Source organism: Pangasianodon hypophthalmus, chromosome 7 (genome assembly GCF_027358585.1).
Source record: "Pangasianodon hypophthalmus isolate fPanHyp1 chromosome 7, fPanHyp1.pri, whole genome shotgun sequence".
Classification (NCBI taxonomy): domain Eukaryota; kingdom Metazoa; phylum Chordata; class Actinopteri; order Siluriformes; family Pangasiidae; genus Pangasianodon; species Pangasianodon hypophthalmus.
Genome location: NC_069716.1, coordinates 24,920,272 through 24,942,814, shown reverse-complemented (window position 1 = coordinate 24,942,814; position 22,543 = coordinate 24,920,272). Strand labels below are relative to the sequence as shown.

Genomic DNA, 22,543 nt, shown 5'->3' with positions numbered 1-22,543 from the left:
ACCCTCCCACGTTCCAGGATGACAACTGTGGGGTGCATTGTGCCAAATCTAAGCCTGATGGAACATTGGGACACTTTGACTGGCCCGCAATTTCCCCGGATCTTGATCCCATAGAACAGCATGTAAAACATCAAAATAAGACTCTAAACCCCAGCAAAATTGCACCCAGTCAGTGACAGAGTGAGCTAAATTTGACAGGAATTCAAAACAGCACTGGTGGAATCCTTACCTGACAGGACTGGCACTGTTATTGAGGCAAGGAGAGGCATAACCAATTAATAGATATACAGTATGGTGGTGAGAAGGAGGGCAGTTTGCATACAAAATGCTCTGGTATTTGGTCATTCTGCGTCCCTGTCCTCAATGATCACAATCTGTGGGTAGTGACCGAAAGTATAAGGTTGACAGTGCATCCAGTGGAAATGAGGTTCCACTGCAGGCTTGCTGAGCTTACTATCCAATATAGGGCAAGGAGCTTGACAATCTGGCAGAGACTCCAAGTAAATCCACTGCTCTTTCCAAATAAGGGGAGCCAACTAAGGTCGTTTGGGCAGCTTATAATGATACCCCCTGGTCATCTTCCGGTAGAGCTGTATTAGGCATGTCCCACTTGATGGAGACCTTGGGCCAGACCCTGGTATATCTCACTTACATCTCTCAGCTGGCTTGGGAACGTCTGGGAATCCCCCAGGAGGAACTGAAATGGGTGGCTAAGGATTAGAAAAGTCTGGACTGATTGGACCAGTTGCCACTGCGACCCCACCTCAGCTCATATAATGTACTTGATTTGTTCTCAGTGCTACTGAAACATACTAATGATCCTTTGGAAGTGGATCTTGTTTCTTACTCAACTGAGATTGCTGTGTTCACACCCTTACAAATAAACAGTACCAAGAATGTAATCCAAGCAGAAATTCATAATGAGCAACCAATAAGAGACCTACACATAACTGTAATTTTGGGCCACCTAAAAAACACCAAAACCACACCATCCTCTTCATTGCAGAACAACATGAGTGGATTGTGGAGCTGAATCAGGCCGCATCACACTGTCTGATCAGCCAATGAGTCACGAAGCGAAGGCCTCTCAGCCAATCACAGCTGCTATTTGCCACCGTTCCCGATCTGTAAACTGCAAGCTGTTATTGTCATGAGCAGCACTTCTAAAACACTACAGTATGTTATGAGTACACATCTAATGCACACTGAAACACTGTACAAGAGGGGTTTTGAAGTACAGCAGGACAAAGAGACTTCAAAACAAAAAAGCCATGACAATTCAACTTCAAATTTGGTCATTATTATGCAACACAGTTATCTAATATTAAGAAAGAAAGCAAGCACATGCATCCTGATACACAAGAAAGCAAATCACTATATTTTAAAGCAATATTTTGACCAAAAAAATAACATTTACACAACAATCAGCAATGACATGTGTAGTGTCTAAAGTTAGCTTCTTTAGTTTAGTACTGGAGATATGAGGCTAATCTAGTGAATAAACAAGAGGAGCCTAATAGCTACCGATTTGCATCATGCATTATAAATACTGCATGACTATGATGGCATGAATTCTGTCTGACTAAATCATCATACACCTGCCTCAAAAGATTCAGTGCTTCCATTTGTGCATAGTTTTACATAAACTTCATCAACTGAATCTTTGGGATTCAAGATGGCCGCTAAGTGTGTATTTTTTTAAGCATTCGTCTATAGATCACAATGTAAAAAACACAAGAAATCCATTTTCATATTAAACTAAAAAAAATCCCATGGAATCTGTTTTTTTAAATTATGAAATTTCGAAATGTTTGAAATGATGAAACTATGAAATGAATTATTATATGAAATTAATATCTATTTAAATATTCTGTTCTTATACAGATTAGAGCAACCTGAAAAACTGAACCAATGTTACATTCATTCATTTATCTTTAATAACTGCTTTATCCTGCTCTGGGTCACAATGAATCTGGAGGCTATTCTGGGAATCACCAGGCAGTAATACACCCTGGATGGAACGCCACAGGTGCCACAGACACACACACGCACACACACACAGATATTTTCACACTCATTTACCGTACATGTAAGGGCAATTTAGAGTAGCAAATCCACCTACTCGAGTGTTTTTGGGAGGTGGAGGGAAATTGGAGAACCTGGAAAATGCAAAACTCATCTTTTAGGTTTGATGAGTCAGATCTTAGAATTGAACCCCAGACCTTGGAGCTGTGGGTCAGTAACACTCCCCCAATGCCATGCATGCAATTTAAATAGGAATACATACAGATAGGTGACAAATTAAAGGAAAAATCAAGCTAAGTAAGGTGTTTGGCCACCATAAGTTTCAAGAACAGCACCTTGGCTCAGATTCTACAAGTCTCTGGAACTGGAAAGATGAACACAGTTCTTCCAAAAGATACAGAGAGTTTTTAGGATGGTGGGTGAGAACACATAGGTGTTTAATCCGTTTTGATATTTGGTGAATGTTATGGTCACAGCATATGATTTACATAATTTTCATCCTCATCAAACCATCAAACCCTTGTACCCTATGGATGGGGGTGGGGTCAACCAGAAAGAGACCACTCCCACCAGGGTACAAATGTTTCATCATAAGAAGAACTTTCTATTGATTTGCAGGGGCACTTGCCTCTAAAGGGACAAGTGGAGTCAAACCCTGCCAGCAATATAAATAAATGCCCCCTACAAATAACAGAGCCACCCTTCTTTAATTATTCACCTGCCTCTATATTCAGTACATTCAACATATTTGGTAGCCCAGACAATGCATAATTTTTTCATTCTTTATGTAGGATCATTTATTTATTTAATTTCATTTACTTGGATTTTGGTTTAGTTTTTGTTATATGCATGCTGACAATAGACCTGTATGCAGAGCCTATTCACTTATAGGTTTTCTTTATTCATAGTAGTTACTGAATAATATGAAAAATTGTAAACTGATTAAACATAACAGCTCTTGGTGGCAATCTCACACTTTAAATGTATTCAGTGGAGCAGCAGATGGTCTCCGGGTAGCTTCAGGTCTGAGCAGAGTGTGTTTTTGCGTTTTTAATGGATTTCTCCCCAGCAGCAACGTGCACCCAAGACCTCGGCCCAATTTCAAGTCAAACAACCTGCAGCCTCCTCAGGCCCTGAGCGCATGCAGTTGCCACACACACACACACACACACACACACACACATACAGAGCTTGAAAAAGTATGGTGGCCATAGTGATATGGAAGGAACTCTAAGTGGAGTGTTGCCTCTGGCCATTTATGCCAATTTGCACAGGAAATGCAGGCTACACACACACACACAACTTTTTTCTCACAACAAAGAGGATGTGGACATTTTCATTCACTGCATTCATTTCTGAAGTGCCCTTGAGATCAAAATCAAACCAAAAAATCATTTCAGAGATTTTCATGCATGTCTTGGCATTATAGAGACCATTAATGAAAAAAATACAAGATAAGATGTTACTCTAATTTTATTTTGGCAGTTTTACAGTCATTGGAAATGCTTTAAATTGCAGTTTAAAAACTGTTAGTTTAGTCCATGGCAAAAAATCTACAGTATGAACTAACACTTTAGCCAGTATGGTGGATTATTAAGGCAATTAGTAATTTAGTAACATACTTTAATTCATGCGACCCAACTCAGGTCTTCACTATTTAGCTACCATTTCAACACACGTCATTTAATGAAAGTGGGAATCTTAATGTAAATCATTAACCAGTCATGAAAAACTAATGGTATAATGATTATACAGTTCAATATTACACATTGTACTTTTTATCTGTTTACAGTTGTGTTGTGGAACATCCACAAAACAAGTTAGTTCCTATTATCACTTACATTATAGTAACTATAAACAGACGTTCCCTTACAGCCTCTCTTTAAAAAAAACAAACAAACAAAAAAAAAACTCTTCTCACTGAGAAACCGGAAAGCACAAATTCCTCTGTCCTGAAGAGTTTTCTGTGGCAGAAAACTTAAAGTTACAGCTTTACCTCTGACTGTTACAAAGTGCTGACACTGGAGACTCCTTCCATAAATGTTAAATGAACATCTCCTTACAAAAAATACTTCACCACTGTCAGTGAATATACATAATATAAATGTTAAATCCATTTATTATTAGATTTACATTATGTGGAGAGTCTGCCATACAAACCCTCAATAATGTACAAGTATGAGAGCTGCTGCTACAGATAATTCACCTTCTGACCAATCAGAATCAAGAATTCAACAGCATTGTGGTATAAAATCATATCAATCATATATACACTCATCCAGCCACTTTAATAGGAACACCTGTACCCCTGCTCATTCATGCAGTTATCCAATCAGCCAATCATGTGGCAGCAGCACAATGCATAAAATCATGCAGGTCAAGAGCTTCAGTTAATGTTCACATCAAACATCAGAATGAGGAAAAATATGATCTCAGTGACTTTGACCATGGCATGGTCATTGGTGCAAGACGCATTGGCTTGATTTCAGGAACTGCTGAAATCCTGGGATTTTCTCACACAACCATCTTTAGAGTTTAAACAGAATGGTGCGAAAAACATCCACTGAGTGGAAGTTCTGCAGGCGACTTGTTGATGAGAGAGACCAGAGGACAATGGCCAGACTGGTACAAGCTGACAGGAAGGCTACAATAACTCAAATAATCACTCTATACAACAGTGGTGAGCAGAAAAGCAATCCAGAATGCACAACACGCCGACCCTTTGGCGGATGGGCTACAAGAGGAGCACGTCGGGTTCCAGTCCTGTCATCCAAGAACCGGAATCTGAGGCTACAGTGGGCACAGACTCTGTTGAAGATGAAGATTGGAAAAGCATTGCCTGTATCTGCATGATTTTATGCATTGTGCTGTTCCCACGTGATTGGCTGATTGGATACTTGCGTGAATGAGCAGGAATATAGATGTTCCTATTAAAGTGGCAATTAATGCAGATTTCTAGGCCACATGTGCATGTTGCTTATGACTGGCAAAAGCAAGATCTCAAGGTGTGAGACAAGTATACACACTGCGTCCCAGTTTGTGCTAATTATTTACTGATTTAACAGCCTGCTGTGGTCTGAAAGCTCTTCACATTATCATGTGGGTTTAGGAGTGTGACAATTTGTCAGTTTGACAGCATGCATTGACACAGTAATCTGAAAGAGTTAGATGGTTAACATTATGCTGTTCTGCTATACATAACTCCCATCATCGTGACATACAAGATATTTAAAACAGCAGTTTTTTTAAAAACTGGGAATTTGCTACTAAGAGTAATCCTCTTAACAAGGTTTTTTTTTTTTTTTCCGGGACAGAATTAACTTCACGCTGTGTTCTACTGAAAACCCAACTGATATTGGGTTGTGTAGTTGTCATACTGTGGGTTATAGATTATTCACTTATAATGAATTGGATAGGAAATGGAAATCGAGATTGAGAAAGAACTATTTACATTTAATGGGGTGGCAATGGGAGTTACATGGCAATACTGTAAATCCCACTGTTTCAAGGTATCTTTGAAATGATATAATTACATGATTAATAGTGGTCTGGAAACACTTTTACAAACTGACCCTTCAAAGAAAAGTTCCCTTTTTCTCCAATATGGTCTCACAGCCGCAAAATCAATTTGCCTGATTCGAGTTATATAAAATGTTTGAGATTAAACTCAGGGTAAAAAGCAGAATGAGTGTTCGTACTTTTTCATACGACTTTATGGCAAAATACATCATGCATACACACTGTGCATGTGTGTATGTTTGTATGTTGACTCACAGGGTCGGTCCTCGTTAGGTTTGTTGGGGATTTCCTCCACACACTCAGAGGGAAACCAACCGATGTTACCTCGAGCACTGCCCTCCCAGAATCCCCCTTCGCCAACACTTAACACTGTGGAGAAATAGAAATACAGCAGCTGATCAGAGCCCAAACCGCCCCGCATACACACACACACACACTCACACACACATGCACACGCACTTGATTTAATTAGTGTTACGATCAAGAATAAATGAATTCAAACCAGCATTTAGCGTGTGACTGTTGGAAAAAAAAAATCATTTCCACTTGAAAACATTAACAAATGTTAACAAACACCATTCATAACTAAAAGTAGGTGTGTATTGGGTCAAAATCTTACTCGATTTAAAAAACGGAGGCAAAAATCTATTTGAGTGAAAGTAAAAAAGTATGTACATTCAAACATACTGAAGTATTCAAGAGTAAAAAAAAAAAAGTTAATATTTTTAACTGACAAAAAAAGAAATGAAGAACAAGTTCATCATGCCCAACCCTGCATGACTAGCTAATTCACTAAACAATCAGTCATAAGGAAAATGTTCTGCTAACTCAGACATATCTAGGTTTTATGCTTTTTCCCCCTGATTAGCTAATTTACAAAACATAACTAGCTAGCTAATTTAACAAATTAATATACAAAACATAACTAGCTAGTTAACTTCATACTCCCTTCATTCTTCAAACCTCTCATGTAATCTGAGATTTGTAATGAATACTCTGAAGGTCAATAAATTACTTGAAAACAATTACTTGAAAATTTAATTACGTAAACATACAAGTATTCAATTTCAATAATACAAAGTACAAAGCTTACAAAATAGTACCTAAGTACAGTGGTGGACAAAGTACAACAATCCTGTACTTGACTGAAAGTAGAGATAACTTCGGTACCATGCGACTGAAGTAAAAGTAGAAGTCTTCTGTTTACCTTTCTACTTGAGTTAAAGTACAAATGTACCTGCTTTTAACTGTACTAGTAAAGTAAAAGTGTTATTTTAGTTAGATTATTTATTTTGATGATAAGTTTCTGGAGGTGGTGCTTGAGGGGTGTATCTGTCTACAATGCAGGGTGTGAAGGAACCACTCAATCATAACCTCATGGATTTCACATAAATGATCTTCTTATTCTAGTAAGCTACTCTCATAACCTTGGTTCTAATATTTTTATGAAGTAGGATAGTTAAAATATTTCTTATTTATTTTTTGTCTATTTACAGCAGCATCCAGCGACATGCATTCCTGCTGAAATGTGCTATTAAGAAAAAAACAGTACTCATGTATAAATAAAGAGATGAAACACTCAAAATTAGCTTCACCATGAAAGATTTGTCAGAACTATTTGCGTTTCTTTTCTGTATTTATACATTAAAAAAATTAAAATGTGCGTTGAAAGTAGGATATTTTGCTTTGAAATGTAGTGGAGTAAAATTATACAGTAGTGCCTATCATTATGGCCAAACAGTTCAATTTCTGTTTCATCTGATCAGAGATCACTCCTTCAACAAGCTAGGACTTTGTCCTGGTAATCCTGCTGGCTTTTTTTTTATGTCGGTCTTGGAGTAGGAGCTTGTTCCTGCATGACAGCCTTTCAGGCCAGTGGTGGATATTCATACTCTGGTACCTGATGCCTCTGTGTGGTCCTGAGATTTATATATTTGTATACTTGTTTGCAACTATTTATATTTTTAATTTAATTTATTCTATCTTGTCTGCTGTTTACATATTTCATATTTATATATAGCATGTTCATCTTGCACCATGGTCTCTTGCACTTCAGTATTTATTTTACCCTTGTTATTGTGTCGCATTTTTGTATTCTTCATTTCTGTATCCCCCCTGACTTTATATCTGTGATTCTGTGTTTGCACCTGACATCAAGACAAATTCCTAGTACTGTAGAGTGTCCTTTACTGTACCTGGCAATAAATTGTTTCGGATTCTGATTCTGATTCTGATGGTACCTTCAGTTGTTTGGAAATTGCTCTTAAGGAGGAACTGGACCTGTGAAAGGCCACTTTTTTTTTTTGAGGTCTTGGCTGAGCTGTTTGGATTTTCCCATGGTATCAAGGGCAAAAATGCACTAAAAGTAGACTCTTAAATACAGCCACAAGTGTGCCCCCCATTAACTCCTAATTATGCCAATCAATTTCTGGAATCTTCCAGACTGTTTAAGGAGACACTTAACTTGGTGTATGTAAACTTTTGACTACTGAAATTCTGATATAGTGAATTAAAGCTAAAAAAATCGGTCTCTAATCAATTGTTTTAAAGTGACCTCTGATGTGAACAAAGTAGATACCCTATCTGACTAACTGAATATCTTTAGCCTAGGTCTGTGTAAACTTTTGGCCTCAACTGTAAAGTCTGCAAAAATGGAAATATTTCATACAGATACTTGAAACAAGTACTTAAGTACAGTAACGAATTAAATGTACTTTGTTACTGTCCATCACTGCCTAAGTACGCTAACAAAGTTTACTCAAAGTTTAGCATTTTCCACCCCTTCTTGTAAAGGATCTACAGGCCTAATCCCAAGAGTTCTGTGCACTGTTTTCTGTTTTCACCGCTCTCACTCCTGATGCAGCACATCCAGCAATTACCAAGCCCTTCATCAACTGAGACATCAGACCCTACCAGCATCATCATCATCATCAGCTTCCCATTTTATCAACAGCATCATCAGCAGCATCAGCAAAATCATCATCAAGGCACATAAATATATAAACACATAAACACAACAACCAGCTTTGCAATCATGCAGCTGCAGCCTGGATACTGAAATTGAACAAATGAGCAAGTGTGACAGCGCAGATGTCTCACAGGAGCAGGCCGGAAAAGTGGCTGATAAGCACGGCGCTTCAAAGGAGCAACAAAAATCCCACAATAAAAAAAAGCCACAATCAAGGATGTGATACAAACGATTCATCGATTCAGCCATTTGGGAAGCATACCTTTGACTCTGTCGTTCTTGTACAGGGCGATTTCTCCCTCAGCCTGAGGTTGATAAGACTTTACCACCACATAGTGTCTCCCAGGCACGGCGCTGTACAGCCGACGCTTGGACCCCGGAGTCTCTGCCCCAGAGAAACCATCACGCCCGGGACGTGGACTACAGAAAAATAGAGAATCACACTTTAGCTTTGACAAACCAGTGGTTAATTATAAACATGCAATGCAATCAGTATTTTAATTAGCGTGCAATTATTTTATCAAAGGGGTTTACACTATAGTTTATACTTTAAAGTGATTGTTCAGTGTTAAAAACATGATTTGTTCACTAAAATTTGGCTATTTTGATTTTTGAGATATTCTTAAGTTATTTATATCAAAGCACTGTTGAATGCTTGATTCCGATTGGCCAGAAGGTGGTGATGAATATTCAATAACAGCAGCTCTTCTATAGTAACTACTAACACATAGACTTAAATGCGCAAATGCTTGAATGCATAATTGTTGATATGGTGAAGTTTCTCTGAGGAGATTTTTATTTGGCATTTTCGGAAGGAGTCTCCAGTGTCAGCGCTTTGAAACAGTCAGAGGTAAACTTTAAGTTTGTTCAACACCAGAAACTCTTCAGGATGGAAGACTTTGCTCTCTACGGTTTCTCAGTAACATGACAAGCTGCATTTTGGTCTTATTGAGTTCAAGTGAGAGAAATAATAACAATTATCAATTAACAGTTATAACAATTAACAAATAATTGCAATTATTTTATCATTTCATCATGCAATTATTTCATTTGGTTTGGGGAAAAATCAAATTTACGGTTGTCGTTAGTTTTCCACTAGACCAAATGTAATTGATCAGCCAAGACAAGCGCAAAATTACAAATGATTTACAACAGCCTGAAATATGCTGAAGGACCCTAGGCTGTCCTGTAAGTTCAAAACACATTAACCAAATACATGACAGCAAATCAGAAAACACAACATTAACTTTGCTGCTGTCATTTTTCTGAATTTGCTGTCATGCTTCCGTATTTACTGTTGTATTTCTGAATTTGCTGTTGTGTTTCTAAATTTGCTGTTGTGTTCTGAATTTGCTGTTGTGTTTCTAAATTTGCTGTTGTGTTACTCAATTTGCTGTTGTGTTACTGAATTTGCTGTTGTGTTTTAGAATTTGCCATTGTGCTTTTCCTGATTTGCGCTTGTGTTTCTTAATTTGCTGCTGTGTTTTCTGAGTGGCATTCATGGTACCGAATTTGCTGTTGTGTTTCCGAATATGTTGTTGTGTATCTGAAACTGTTGTTGTGTTTCTGAAATTGCTGTCACATTTCAGAATTTGCTGTCGTGTTTCAGAATTTGTTGTCGTATTTCTGAAATTGTTGTCATGTTTCTGAAGTTGCTGTCGCCTTTTAGAATTTGCTGTTGTTTTTGAAATTATTGTGTTTTCCTGTTTTGCAGTCATGTTTCTTTATTTGTTGTGTTATCTGAGTGGCAGTCAGATTACAAAATTCGCTGTTATGTTTTCTGATTTGCTGTGGTGTTTTCCGATTTGCTGTCATGTTTTTGCTTTTGTTAATATGCTGTGCACCATAAATGACAGTAACAGCAGCAGTAGACAAAACAAAAGGACTTCTGAAATAGACCAGGTTATTGTCCATTTATGCAAAAGTACGAAGGTAAAGGTACTGCCTAGGGCTATAGTGCAGTATACCAGTGCTTATACAGTCCTAATATTTTTTGCAATAATTTGTAGTGGAAATTGTATGTCCACCGACTGAAGAGAGCAGAAAAGGAGAAAAAGCAGGATTGGCTGTTAAACAGCTCCCTCTACTGTTCCACAACTAGCACAAACTTTATATTCAGTGTTTTATTAAGTCCTCACTGTAAATCTAATACCAAGGGTCTTGAGTGAATCAATTCTGGTCTGCGCCAAAATAATTAGGCTGTGTGCTGAGGAAATAAGCAGCAGCTCCGGAGAGTAGCAGTGAGTCATTGAGAAGCAACTTGGGACACACCATGCAATAGCTAAAAGGAGCACTCTGTGATTATATTCAAATATAAAAAGCCTTGTGGTGCAGAATTGCAGGAAAGCAGAAAGCGTGAGGCCGGGAATGAAGACAGCAGGGACACGGCCTGGATATGAAACAAATGAAAGTGGACTATCTATATATCCATCTATCTATCTGTCTGTCTGTCTGTCTAGTTGAAATGTTTCTCCCTACATAGGGATAAAATATTAAACAAAGTATTAATGATAAATCACATTCTGAAAACAATCCATAATCATTAACTAATTATTTCAAAATTAATTATATTATCAGAACAAAATATCAGAACAAATAAAAAAAAATAATTAAATATCCAAGCACTATGAATAGGCTAAATAAGTATGTTTACAATCTGGATTTAAAAACACTTACAGAGCTACAAATTGTGTTTCTAATTTTCTGTAACTATAACAGAGTTTAGGAGTGATGTCATTAAAAACAAGTATAATTTAAAAAAAAAAAAGTATAATAAAATTGTCAACAGTATCGCAAGTGATTTTAGCTCATTAACATATACAAACTCTCCTGGACTCCGTGTGTGTGATTTACTACAATATATAAAGTGCCCTTGAATATTTTCTCACTATCATTCACCTCTACCACAGAACCCGTAAGGCCTAATTACGCAAATGACCTCCTTTCCACCTACACCGTGACCCGCCCCAATCGTACAGAAAGCCTCATCGAGGCTCACTCCGGCCTATAGGAACAGGATGAAATTGGGACGAAGCACCTACACTTGCCCTTTATGTGACTTTCCCTTTAATAAGCCTCTACTGGGAAACAGTCCAATGTCAACGCCAAAGGCACAGCTACAGCTGACTGCATGAACTAGCAAAGACAGATTAGCCTGTTACACTCCCCAGCTTGATCATGTCCAGTGCACGTTTGATGATGTCCAGTGCACGTTTGTAGCTGTTTTAGATTTTATGGACATAAAATGTAAAAAACAGTGAGTGTTCACACATTTTTTGCTTGGTTTTTTGTTCAGATCACCTCCAAGCATGCAGTCCTCACAATCTGCTGTGCTACATAAGCGCTCTTCTCCTGAGATCACCACTGACCTAATACATTTCTCACAAATGGGAGACTGATATGGTGCTATGTAAAGTTTAAAAAAACATTGTGTACTATTCACTTTGTGCCTTTGTCCTGGACATCATCAAGATTCGAAAATGAGAAAACTACTACTAATAGTCTTTAAACTTTTAAATATAAAGAAAGCACACTGGCTTAATCAAAAGCTTTTTCTTCACAATTCAGCTTTTTAATTCATAATATTACACAGAGCACTTACTGTGTATTATATAATTATGCCATCAAAGATGGATTAGAAAAGGTTTTTTTAAGCAATAATCCCCCCCCCCCCAAAAAAAAAAAAAAACCCAGAGACTATTGTCATGCTACCACCACCATGCTTCACTGTGTGGATTGTGTTCAGAGGGTGATGAGCAGTGCTGGGTTTCTTCCAAAAGTAGTGATTTTTGCCAAGACCAAAAAGTTTAAAAATTTTATTCTCATCAGACCAGAGAACCTTTTTCCACATTTCCTGAGTCTCCAACATATCTTTTGGCAAACTCTTGTGGAGTGTCCATACTGTGGTTGTCCTGTGATCAGCTTTTCCTGTCTGAGCTCTGCACATCTTCAGCTGCTTCAGAATTACCCTTATCCTCTGGGTTGCTTCACTGACTAATACTCTTATTACCCGGTCACTGACTTTTGGTCAGAGTCACAGTTGTGCCATCTTCTTTCCATGTTTTAATAATGGAAGTAATGGATGTTTAACGTTTGGGTTAATGTTTTTTCAACCCTAACTGATACTTTTTTAAAACTTTGTCCTCGACTTGGTCTTCATGGTGTTGTTTGTTTAGGTATATTCTCTAAAAAATTTCGAGATCAGTTAAGTAGATTTTAAGTTCCAGGTTGTAACACTACAAAATGTGGAAGAGTTCAAGGGGGGTGAATACTTATGCAAGGCACTGTATATATTATTTAAATCTTGCCCAGTTGTGGTAAATATTACTGATCCAGTACTGTCAGTCACCCACAATCTAACCCAAGCCTGCTAATTAACTGGTGTGTTTCTCAGGTGCTTCTTTACTCCTTCATCCTTCAGGCTGTGACCTGGAAATTGGTCGAACTCCTTCAACATTAATGACGTATCGATTCCTGATATGCTCTCAGAGGAATCGACGAGACAGCAGGCTTTACAGAGTAAAGTTCTGATTGATTAATTAAGTTTGTAACTGGGGTTGTGCAGATGTGATAGACAATAGCTGTACAGCACAAATTTAAAAGTGCAATCATTTTATAGTTGCTCACTGATCAAGGAGGTCGTGTTTAGCAAATATGCGCTGGACGCCAGCTCACTAGAACACGAGCTGGATATTCCAGATCTAAAAAAGGCCCTTTTCAAAGCAAGCACATTTATTTCCATTTGCAGGCCATAAATACATTAGAATTTGAATTAAAAGAATAGAAATAAAGATCAAGGGGAATAGCAGTTTTTTTGCAGGATGTTTGCACCTTTACCCTCTAGCTGAAAAAAATGCACCTCTATATTATTTTTTACAAAACAGAATTCTATTTTTATTTGACAGTGATTTCCTCTCAAAAACCTGTTACGACCTGACCTGAGTCAGCAATTTTTGTGTCCCCCTTGACATACTCTAGTCAATTTATTTCAATGGTATGCCTTTAAGGTGTCTAATGGCACAAAAGTCAACATATGGTGGTTAAATGCTAATTAAAGCAGTTTGCTGTGAGGCAGTTGTGCTTAAAAGCCAATTATTAATCAGGAAAACAGCTTTCATGAACCGAAAACAAAAAAAATATCGACCTTTCACAGACAACGAGAAAGGGTAAAAGATATCAAGTTGTTTAGTGAATGTATAGTTTAGTGAATGTATTCTATGAGACATTCATTTATAATTTATTGCTAAACAACATGGCTTAAAAAAAGTTCAAATTTAAAATCACTCATTAGACACTAAATGATGATGACTGGAGTAAAATGGCCTTTGGGCTGAACGAATCTGCAAATTTGCATCATGCAACTAAAATTAAATAAGTTTAAACCGAATCATTCATCAAAACATACTTTAATCTTTTATGTGAGCTGAGGTCAGCCATCAGCCGACCTACAGACTTTTTTTTGTTTTGTTTTTTAGTTTTAAATGCATTTCTCCTCTCCTCTGCTCTCCTCTCCTCTGTTGACTCTTCTTCCCTGAACTCTCATCTCCTTTTATTTAATTCCTGGTTTGTCTTCTCCTTTCTTTCTTGTTCATTTAACAATGTATTGAATAGAGATGGCATGATACCACTTTTTCTTTTCTAATAACAATAAAGATACCGAAACCTTGTGTATCAGCTGATATCGATATCCAGCCATTATTTCTGCTTTAAAAACTAAGATTTAAAATTATTTTTAAAGTGAATATCTAACAAATACAGCAAAATATACACAGCTTTATGCAAAAAAAGACATACAAAAATTACAAATATAATAAATATTTAGTATAAATATAATAAAATCATAACAAAAATACAAAGTCTCTTTAAATATAAACATTTACAGTCCACAAAAAAATCTTTTCCAAACCCAGTTCAAATCTTTTCCATTTGTTACAGGATTGGATTGAATTAATTTTTTTTCTCTCCGATATCTGATCCACCATCTTTTAATCCTGTGTCTCAGATCAGTGCTATCTCTATTATTGAACTTATAAGATAACAGTAAGCATTTGGTAATCTTCTGGGTGATTTGATGATTGTGCCACTTAGCCTTTGTAACTCCTAAAAATGTGACTTTATTTTGTATAATTTTCAACATTGAATCTAAAAAAACACATTTAAAACATTCAGCAAGTGTGTTAACTCATCTCAGACAACAATTTCAATTTTTTACAAGGTTTCATTGCTGACATTTATGTTTAAATGAGTAACAGGGTTAAAAGGAACAAATGGAACAAAAAGGGAAAAAAAAGGAACAAAAACAAAAAAATTTTTTTTTCAATTAAAATTTTATCCTTAATCTATAATTTTGGTAACAGGGTTATACTTTCAAAGTGACCTCATCAGTTACTATCACAATATTATAAGAATGAATATGAGAGAATTTACTGTTTATCTTCCCTTGATTTTCAATAAATTCAGTTGATGCAATTTCCTGTTGCATATGAAAAATATTCCAAATATTTCAGGACTGTGAATGCGTTCAGGCAAGAGTATTGAGCAAAACATATACTAAAAATGTACTAAAATGTGCAATTTTTCATTACATAATGCAAAGCATGAAATGTTGAATGGATTCACACATAAATGAAAAAAAAGCATTTTAATGATTAAAGTTTATACTGTTTTCTGAGTGCTGTCGAGATATTATTAATGTTTTAAGTTATTTCTATGCACATAGGTTGATGTGAAGGACACTTTACCCGTATTTAAAATGTCTTTAACCTGAAGGCAGCACTACAGACTGTGAGTGATTGAGAGTCTTATTTCCACAAAGTCAGTTGGGACTCTAATATTGCTGGAGCAATGGAGCTGCCAATGCTTTTAACACAGCTGTCAAAGCAGCACTGAGATTTCCCATCCAGGCATACACTGCATAAGAGCACGGCTCTTATTTCTGGATGAGAAAAGCCAATGTGGGCTGAGCTAATTATGCAGAACAGGTGATATAGAAATAGAGTCACTTAGTATTAGATATCGGTTAAGGTGGCATATGAATAGTCTCACCCACGGGGCTATTTATAGCGTACCACTGCAAAAGAAAATGATATTCTAAAGACAGTGTGAGCTCAGCAATAAAAAAAAAATGAAGCCATTCAGAAAATGTTTACGTGCAAGAATATTTAACCTGACATCTCTGAATAGTCAGTGTGTTTATTCTGTGTTTCCGAAGTTTCTGGATCATTGAAGTGGTCATGTACATATCATACTACCACATCTATGATAAAGTAATACTTTGATATCATTTTACACCAATCTCCAGCTCTGTGAAAAGTCAATATTTTCTCAACATTCAAGACCCTGACGTCCCATCCAGGGTGTTTTCCCACCTTGTGCTCTGTGTTCCTGGCATAGGCTCCAGATCCACTCTGATCCTGACTAGGATAAACTGCTTACTGAAGAGAAAAGGAATGAATCACTGGTCTTATGAAAGCTGTTTTCCTTATCGACTAATGTCCATTGACAGTTTTAAACCATTAGAGACCTTAATGAGTCACAACCAAATAAACGGACTACAACATGTCAATGAGGCGGCAAATTTTTAGCTTGGTACTGAAGATAACAGCTGCTGAGAAGATTTAGGTCATGTTTTTAATGAGTTTTTAAATTGAAAACCATCATAAAAATTGCAACAATGGAGACTCAGAGAGAGAGAGAGAGAGAGTGAGAGAGAGAGAGAGAGAGAGAGAGAGAGAGTTAGGATCCATGTGTAAGGATAATCCAACAACAATCAGGCAGACAATGATGTCAAGATAATATAATAACAATGCACAGAGCATACTCATTACAGGAGAATTGGCAATACTTTGCGACTACTCAATAGAATGCATAAGCTTATATACACATAAACAAGGAACCAACCAAAAGTGAATGATTTGTACATAAATTGTAAAACACAGCCATTTTTTTAATGTTGTCATCCAGAAACCAAGAAGGATGCAAAATCCTTTTGGAATCAGCTGTCCATTATCCATCTTTTTGGATTCCAGTCAGATATTTGCTTGTAGCCAAGATGGATGAGCAACAGAATGTTTAATCATCCATAAAATATGAAGCATATTCACAGCACAGCTGATTTACATTTAGCGACGCCTACAAAACACCATAAAAGGCAAAACTCGTAGAGAACAGAAGACAACAAAATGACAACTAAACAGTGAAAGAGCATCTCCTTTTCCTCCTTTTATAATGTGCCATAATAAATTTGCTTATATCTAGTTTGACAAATGAGGCCATATGAACATATATTAGTTTGCATGTGAATACTGGCTCGTTTGGTGATGCTAAATAAATATGTGACACGTAAAGAAAAATCCGAATATGAATTTGGCGCTAGGTGCCAGGCGCTCCCAGGGAAACCATGGCAACGAAGAGTAAACTCAAGCCAGGAACGGCCATTAGTAACGAGTGTGAGGTGAAGAAACTGCTGCCGTGTCGTATATGACATTTAATATCGATGTGTTTTAAAAAACGTGACATTGTAAGCAGATACCACAGTATATGGAAAATGATATACGGATATAACGTTATATTACATTCTTCTAGCCATAGCCACAAACAAGCTCACAGGTTACCTAATCCTGACTACAACTAATACTGCACATCGACACTCGGTGCTTGACATAGTGTAGAAGAGAAGCACATTCCTCTGTTCCTTCTTTCTCCAGCCATCACAGCCATCCACCAAACCTGCAATTACCCAATGACATCAGAACTGACTGCAGCTGCCTCACTTTCCCTCTGAGCCTCTGAGGAGCAGGCACATTATCTAATACACCACAGAGCACACACACACACACACGCATACCCGCACACACCATACGGTCACGGCCATAGCAACTGCTGCTGTAACTAGGGACAGATCCCCATCAAGCAGCACACAGCTATGGAGGCCAAAACCATATTCACAAGGTGTTTTTTTTTACGTGGATGCCAGACTTAGCACACTGGCAAAATGTGTCAAAAGTCACACTTTTTATACGCTCATCTGAGAGCAGCTTGGAAGATTCTGTATCATATGGGTGCCAGATGCCATAGAATATGCAAGCAGAGGCTTTTATTTAGTTTTTTCCAAGAACCATTGTCTACAGATTGGGTCAGAGAACAGGCAGTCCAGGTTAGCACAAGAAAATGCATAAAGAAAACTGCATAAGAATCACAACTCGGAAATAATGATAATAATAATAATAATAATAATAAGAAGAAGAAGAAGAAGAAGACAGCATTTATTGTCACTTATACCACAGTGCTGTTAAATTCTCAATTCTGGTCAGAAGGTCATGATTAATTTTGTATAACAACAGCTTTGAGAGTAGTTCTGGCTACGAGGAAAATCACAGGTTTATGTTAATGCATTTGTTCCGTTATCATTTCTATAGTAACACGTTACATAGGAGCATGTATGATGGACATTTCAAATATCCAAATAATATACGGGTTAAAAGCCATGCTGTTATTTAAACAAAGAAAAAAAAAGTATAATCATTGATAAATGGAAAGAGTCCATGTTTTGGATGAAAATCTTGTTTGTCTTGTTTTCATTGTCTATTTTACTGTCTGTTTGTCTGTATAACAGATATGAACTTAAATGATAGCTAGATAAATTGTTAACAGTCATTAGCTTGCTTGATAGCAATATTTCCCAGTTACCTCACAGTGTGCCTCACTGATCAATCTTTTGGTAAAGTTGTGTGTAATGTTTGCATAAGCCAAACTGAATGATAAAAATTCCACCAGATTTACAAAAGTTTAGGAAACGCTGATTTATTTCATACTCATATGTGTCTGTTGATGAATGCCAATCACTCATAAATTACCAGCTGATTTGCATTTGGTGACACACACAAAAGTTCATAAAAGACAAAGCTCGCAGGACTGAAATGGCAAGCGAAAGGCAAAAATAGTTTCTCAGAGGTAAAAGTAAACGTTATTTTGAATCACGTCTGTGCCAATTAAAAAAATATATTATTTAACAGCAAAATAGCACATGAAAGGCCAAAATCTGGAGCCAAATTATGTAAAGTGTGTATTAGATGTGAATTAAGTGAGGTGAAAAGAAAAAGATTTGGGAGTATAGAACACGTTGCAGCTTGAGACATACCAGATCGGTCACTTATCAGTCACTTAGTGCTTGCTCTAATAAAGTGTTACAAAGCATTAAAAGAAAAATGCTGCAACTTATACACCACCTGAGCCTGTCCTCCTTTTAAACAGCGGCATTCTTAATTGAATGACTGGTCTTATTTGTGTTAATTTATGGATTTATTTTGGCTTGCTTGCTTTAATTTTTTTCATGTTTAATATTTCTTTAGTGAACAGCATAATCTGTATATAAAGGTGCAGTAACTCAAAGTTGGTTTCAAAGTTAAATGATTTGAAGCCAATCAACTGAGGTTTACATTAGTTAGTGTTCTCATGCGTAAATTAACACACACTCAGGAGGATGAGTAGAGATACGAACATTTTACCGGAATTATAGAAATCCATTTTCCACACTGCTTATCCTACACAGGGTTGCAGGGGAGCCTGGAGCCTATCTCAGGGAGCTTGGGGCACAAGGCAGGGGACACCCTGGACAGGGTGCCAAGCAATCATAGAGCACAATCACACAAACTTTGGAAATGCCAATCAGACTACAAAGCTTTGGACTGGGGGAGGAAACCAGAGTATCTGGAGGAAACCCCCCAAAGCACAGGGAGAACATGCAAACTCTGCACACAAAGGGCAAAGGTGGGATTCGAACCCCCAACCCCAGAGGTGCAAGGCAAACGTGCAAACCCTCTGTTTGTAATACAGCTTGATAAATGAGGCCCATTGTTTGTATAACTTAAATTGTATTATATGTTTGTAACATGTTAAACACACAAGTTCACAAGCATTTTGAAGGCACCATATGTTGCAGACAGTGTAGCTAAAGCCTCGTTAGTGGATCTTCGTCATACAATCTGACACAGAGGGCATGTTATCGCACAGTCTGTTATAGAATTCAGCCAAGGTATTATTGGGATCTCATACAGTGTGACAAGTAATAATCTTAAAACCTCTGGAATTGCACAGCGTAAAACCATCTTGACTAGGATTCAAGCATTTGGGGACATAGTTACTGACATGGATAGCAGCGCAAGAAGAAGGAGGTGGGAGAAACTAGCCCCAGACTGAAACATCCTCCACTAAAGAAGAAGAGAGAAGCCATATTTGAGCTCAGAGAGCAGTGAACCGATGAGTGTGTGAGGAGAACAGGGTCAAATACCAGAGGAGTTCATTCTTCCCTTTTAAAACTACATCTAATTAGATGGGTTTTTTTGCCATGGCAGTGAGTAATTGGCATGGCCCACTTACAGTAGGCCGCTCGCTCATCCGAACTGCCGACGAGTGACAAGATTCGCACACCCCCAGGCACACTTCCATACAAACGCATGCACACACTCGCTCACACGCACATACACACGCATACAAGGATGCTGTCAACCAGGCTTTTGCTGTCTCACATGCACAAATACACACACTTCCTCCTCCCTCGCTTTTCCTCTCATACACACGCACACACACATTGAACCAGACATTTGCTGTCACACAGTCACACATGCTCATCCGCACATACACACAGGCTCTGATGCTCCTATCTACCTCGCTGTGACCAGCTTCCTCTTCCAGCTATGTGTTAAATGTTGGCACTCTGTCTACATCATAACTTTATTTCATGTTTCTCTGTATCCAAACTCATTGAGTCTCTGGGCCTCTGCCGAGCAGATCAGGTGTTGTGCCCACTCCAATTTCCAGCGCTAATCCATTTAACGGGCAAATTCTCAAATCCATGTCACCATTTTATGGCCTAGAGGGATAGTACGGCTGGCGGATATTCTCTCTGCACATGGAGGAGTTACAGAAAAAGAACACCTGAGTTATGGCAAAAATATCATATCACAGATACATGAAAACATCTTCATGATATACAATACGTACCACAATATTTTGTTTTTCTGAAATCCACCATGTGAAAATTTCCACACTTGCCAGGAGAAAGTCATCTGATACAAGATGATCACAGTAACACAGATAAAAAAAAAAAAGCATATTTATTCAAATACATTGTAGTTGTAGTCAGTTATGTAATCCGTGATTGTTCATACCACGTGCGCTGTTGAACTCTCAATTCTGATTGGTCAAAAGATTGCAAGGCAAATAACAGGTTCATACTCCTGGGCTTGTTCTAATATGTTATTATTTCTATAGGAACAGCCCACACAGGGACTGGTATGGCAGATGTTCCACAAAAAAGGGATAAAAAAAACTTTGTAATTGTGTAATTGTTGTATTCTGTAAGATATTTTCTTAAGATTTAAGGAAGGAGTCTCCAGTGACAGTATGATTTCTCCCTAACATGACATCTTGATAACAGATGCTGGTAAGGTATTGAGTGTTTATAATAATATTATTATTATAAATGGATAATTTTACTACGCATTTTATTCCACACTTAATACATGATGTGTGCAATATTGCGTGCCATTTTCCCTCTGAACAAAAGAAGATTAAGGTTGAAAATCACAAGTAAGGTTAAAGCATATTAAATTCATCTAACCCCCAAAAATGAAAAGGGCGAGTTCAAGATTTGATTCCGGCTGTAGCACAGGAGCATCATGGGCATTTTGACAGCGAGTAACAGAATTGATTAGGTTTATGTCTGTTTTGCTAAGGCATGTATCTGTCCAGTAACTTGATCAAAGTGTAACATTCACTGTGTGAGGCAATCTCACTTAGCTTGCAAGGTTTAGACATATTTAACTTCTTTTACCACCACATTTGTAAAACCGCCTCCTTACACAACGTGATCTTTTCAGGAAGGTAGCCAAGGCGAGATTAAAAAGTAAGTAAAACATTTTTCTCACATTGTTTTGGCTAAATATATTTATGGTTTCTTAAAGTGTCAACCTATATTACAGGCAAAAATAAAAATTGGTCTTTTTTGGCTGTTTTCCAAAATTCAGCCACAGCGGGTGACATCCAGTGGGTTTTCCCAGACTGCCACACTCATATACACTCAGATTATGTTTATCCATCCTGAAAATGCTTCACATGAGCCAGTTTAAATAGCATCTGCCAATTGCTAAAGTATGGCAAAAATAACAATGTCTTTCTTACTTGTAGGAGATTCTGAAATTGCATCAATGCACCATCACTGCACACTACCACTTTAACACGATTTAGCCGTCCTGTTTCCTTTCACAAGTAGAACAAGGCCACTGATATGCAAAACGCTGAGTACGGCACTTCCTGCAGTCTCTGTCACATGCTGTCCTCTATCAGTCCAAACAGAGCTGTATCACGCTGAACATCCTGGAGCATGTCGACGTGCTACTTTTCCAACAGGAGCGAAATTATGCTAGAACCAAACAAAGCTTTTATCATCCAGGAGTAATTATGCAAAACGGAAATAAAAAAAACAATCCACTTAAAAAAAAAAAAAAAAAAAAAAAAAAGGAAGAGCCATGTTTAAAAGCAATAAGTAATATTTTGACATTTGATTCCACCAGATTTTTTTTTTTGAACAAAGATTGGACATATTTGGTCCGAAAATAACTTGTGAAAGCCTGGAATGATTATTATTTTTATGTTTAAAAGCTGTCCAACAAACATGAGGGTCGTAAAGTAAACCGGAAGTACAAACATATTCAACTTTGACTTAATGTTAAGTCAGCTTTACGCTGTACGATATTCAGCCTGATTGCCATCACTGATAAAAATAGCAGATCATAAAAGAATTCTTTTTTTGTTAGTTAAGATGGCAGTCTTATGCATCGAACACTTATGCTGCATTCCAATGCTGGAATTCCTATTCAGGAGCTCAGGAAGGTCTCCTCACCTCCTCAAAACAGCTCTGACCCGTTGAGGCATGGACTCCACAAGACCTCTGAAGGTGTGCTGTGGTATCTGGCACCACGACATTGGCAGCAGATCCTTTATGTCCTGTAGGTTTTGAGGTGGGACCTCCAT

General features: G+C 37.5%; 1 protein-coding gene across 1 annotated transcript in view; it reads right to left on the bottom strand.

Annotated features, from left to right (window-relative positions):
• The window catches only part of shank2b (SH3 and multiple ankyrin repeat domains 2b), a 151,053-nt gene that overhangs the window by 55,548 nt on the left and 72,962 nt on the right, over nt 1-22,543 (bottom strand). Inside the window, exons 12-13 of the mRNA XM_053235425.1 lie at nt 8,775-8,932; nt 5,800-5,913 (exon numbers count right to left, since the gene is read on the bottom strand). Coding sequence (XP_053091400.1) covers nt 5,800-5,913; nt 8,775-8,932 — 272 coding nt within the window. The remainder of the gene's footprint in view (nt 1-5,799; nt 5,914-8,774; nt 8,933-22,543) is intronic.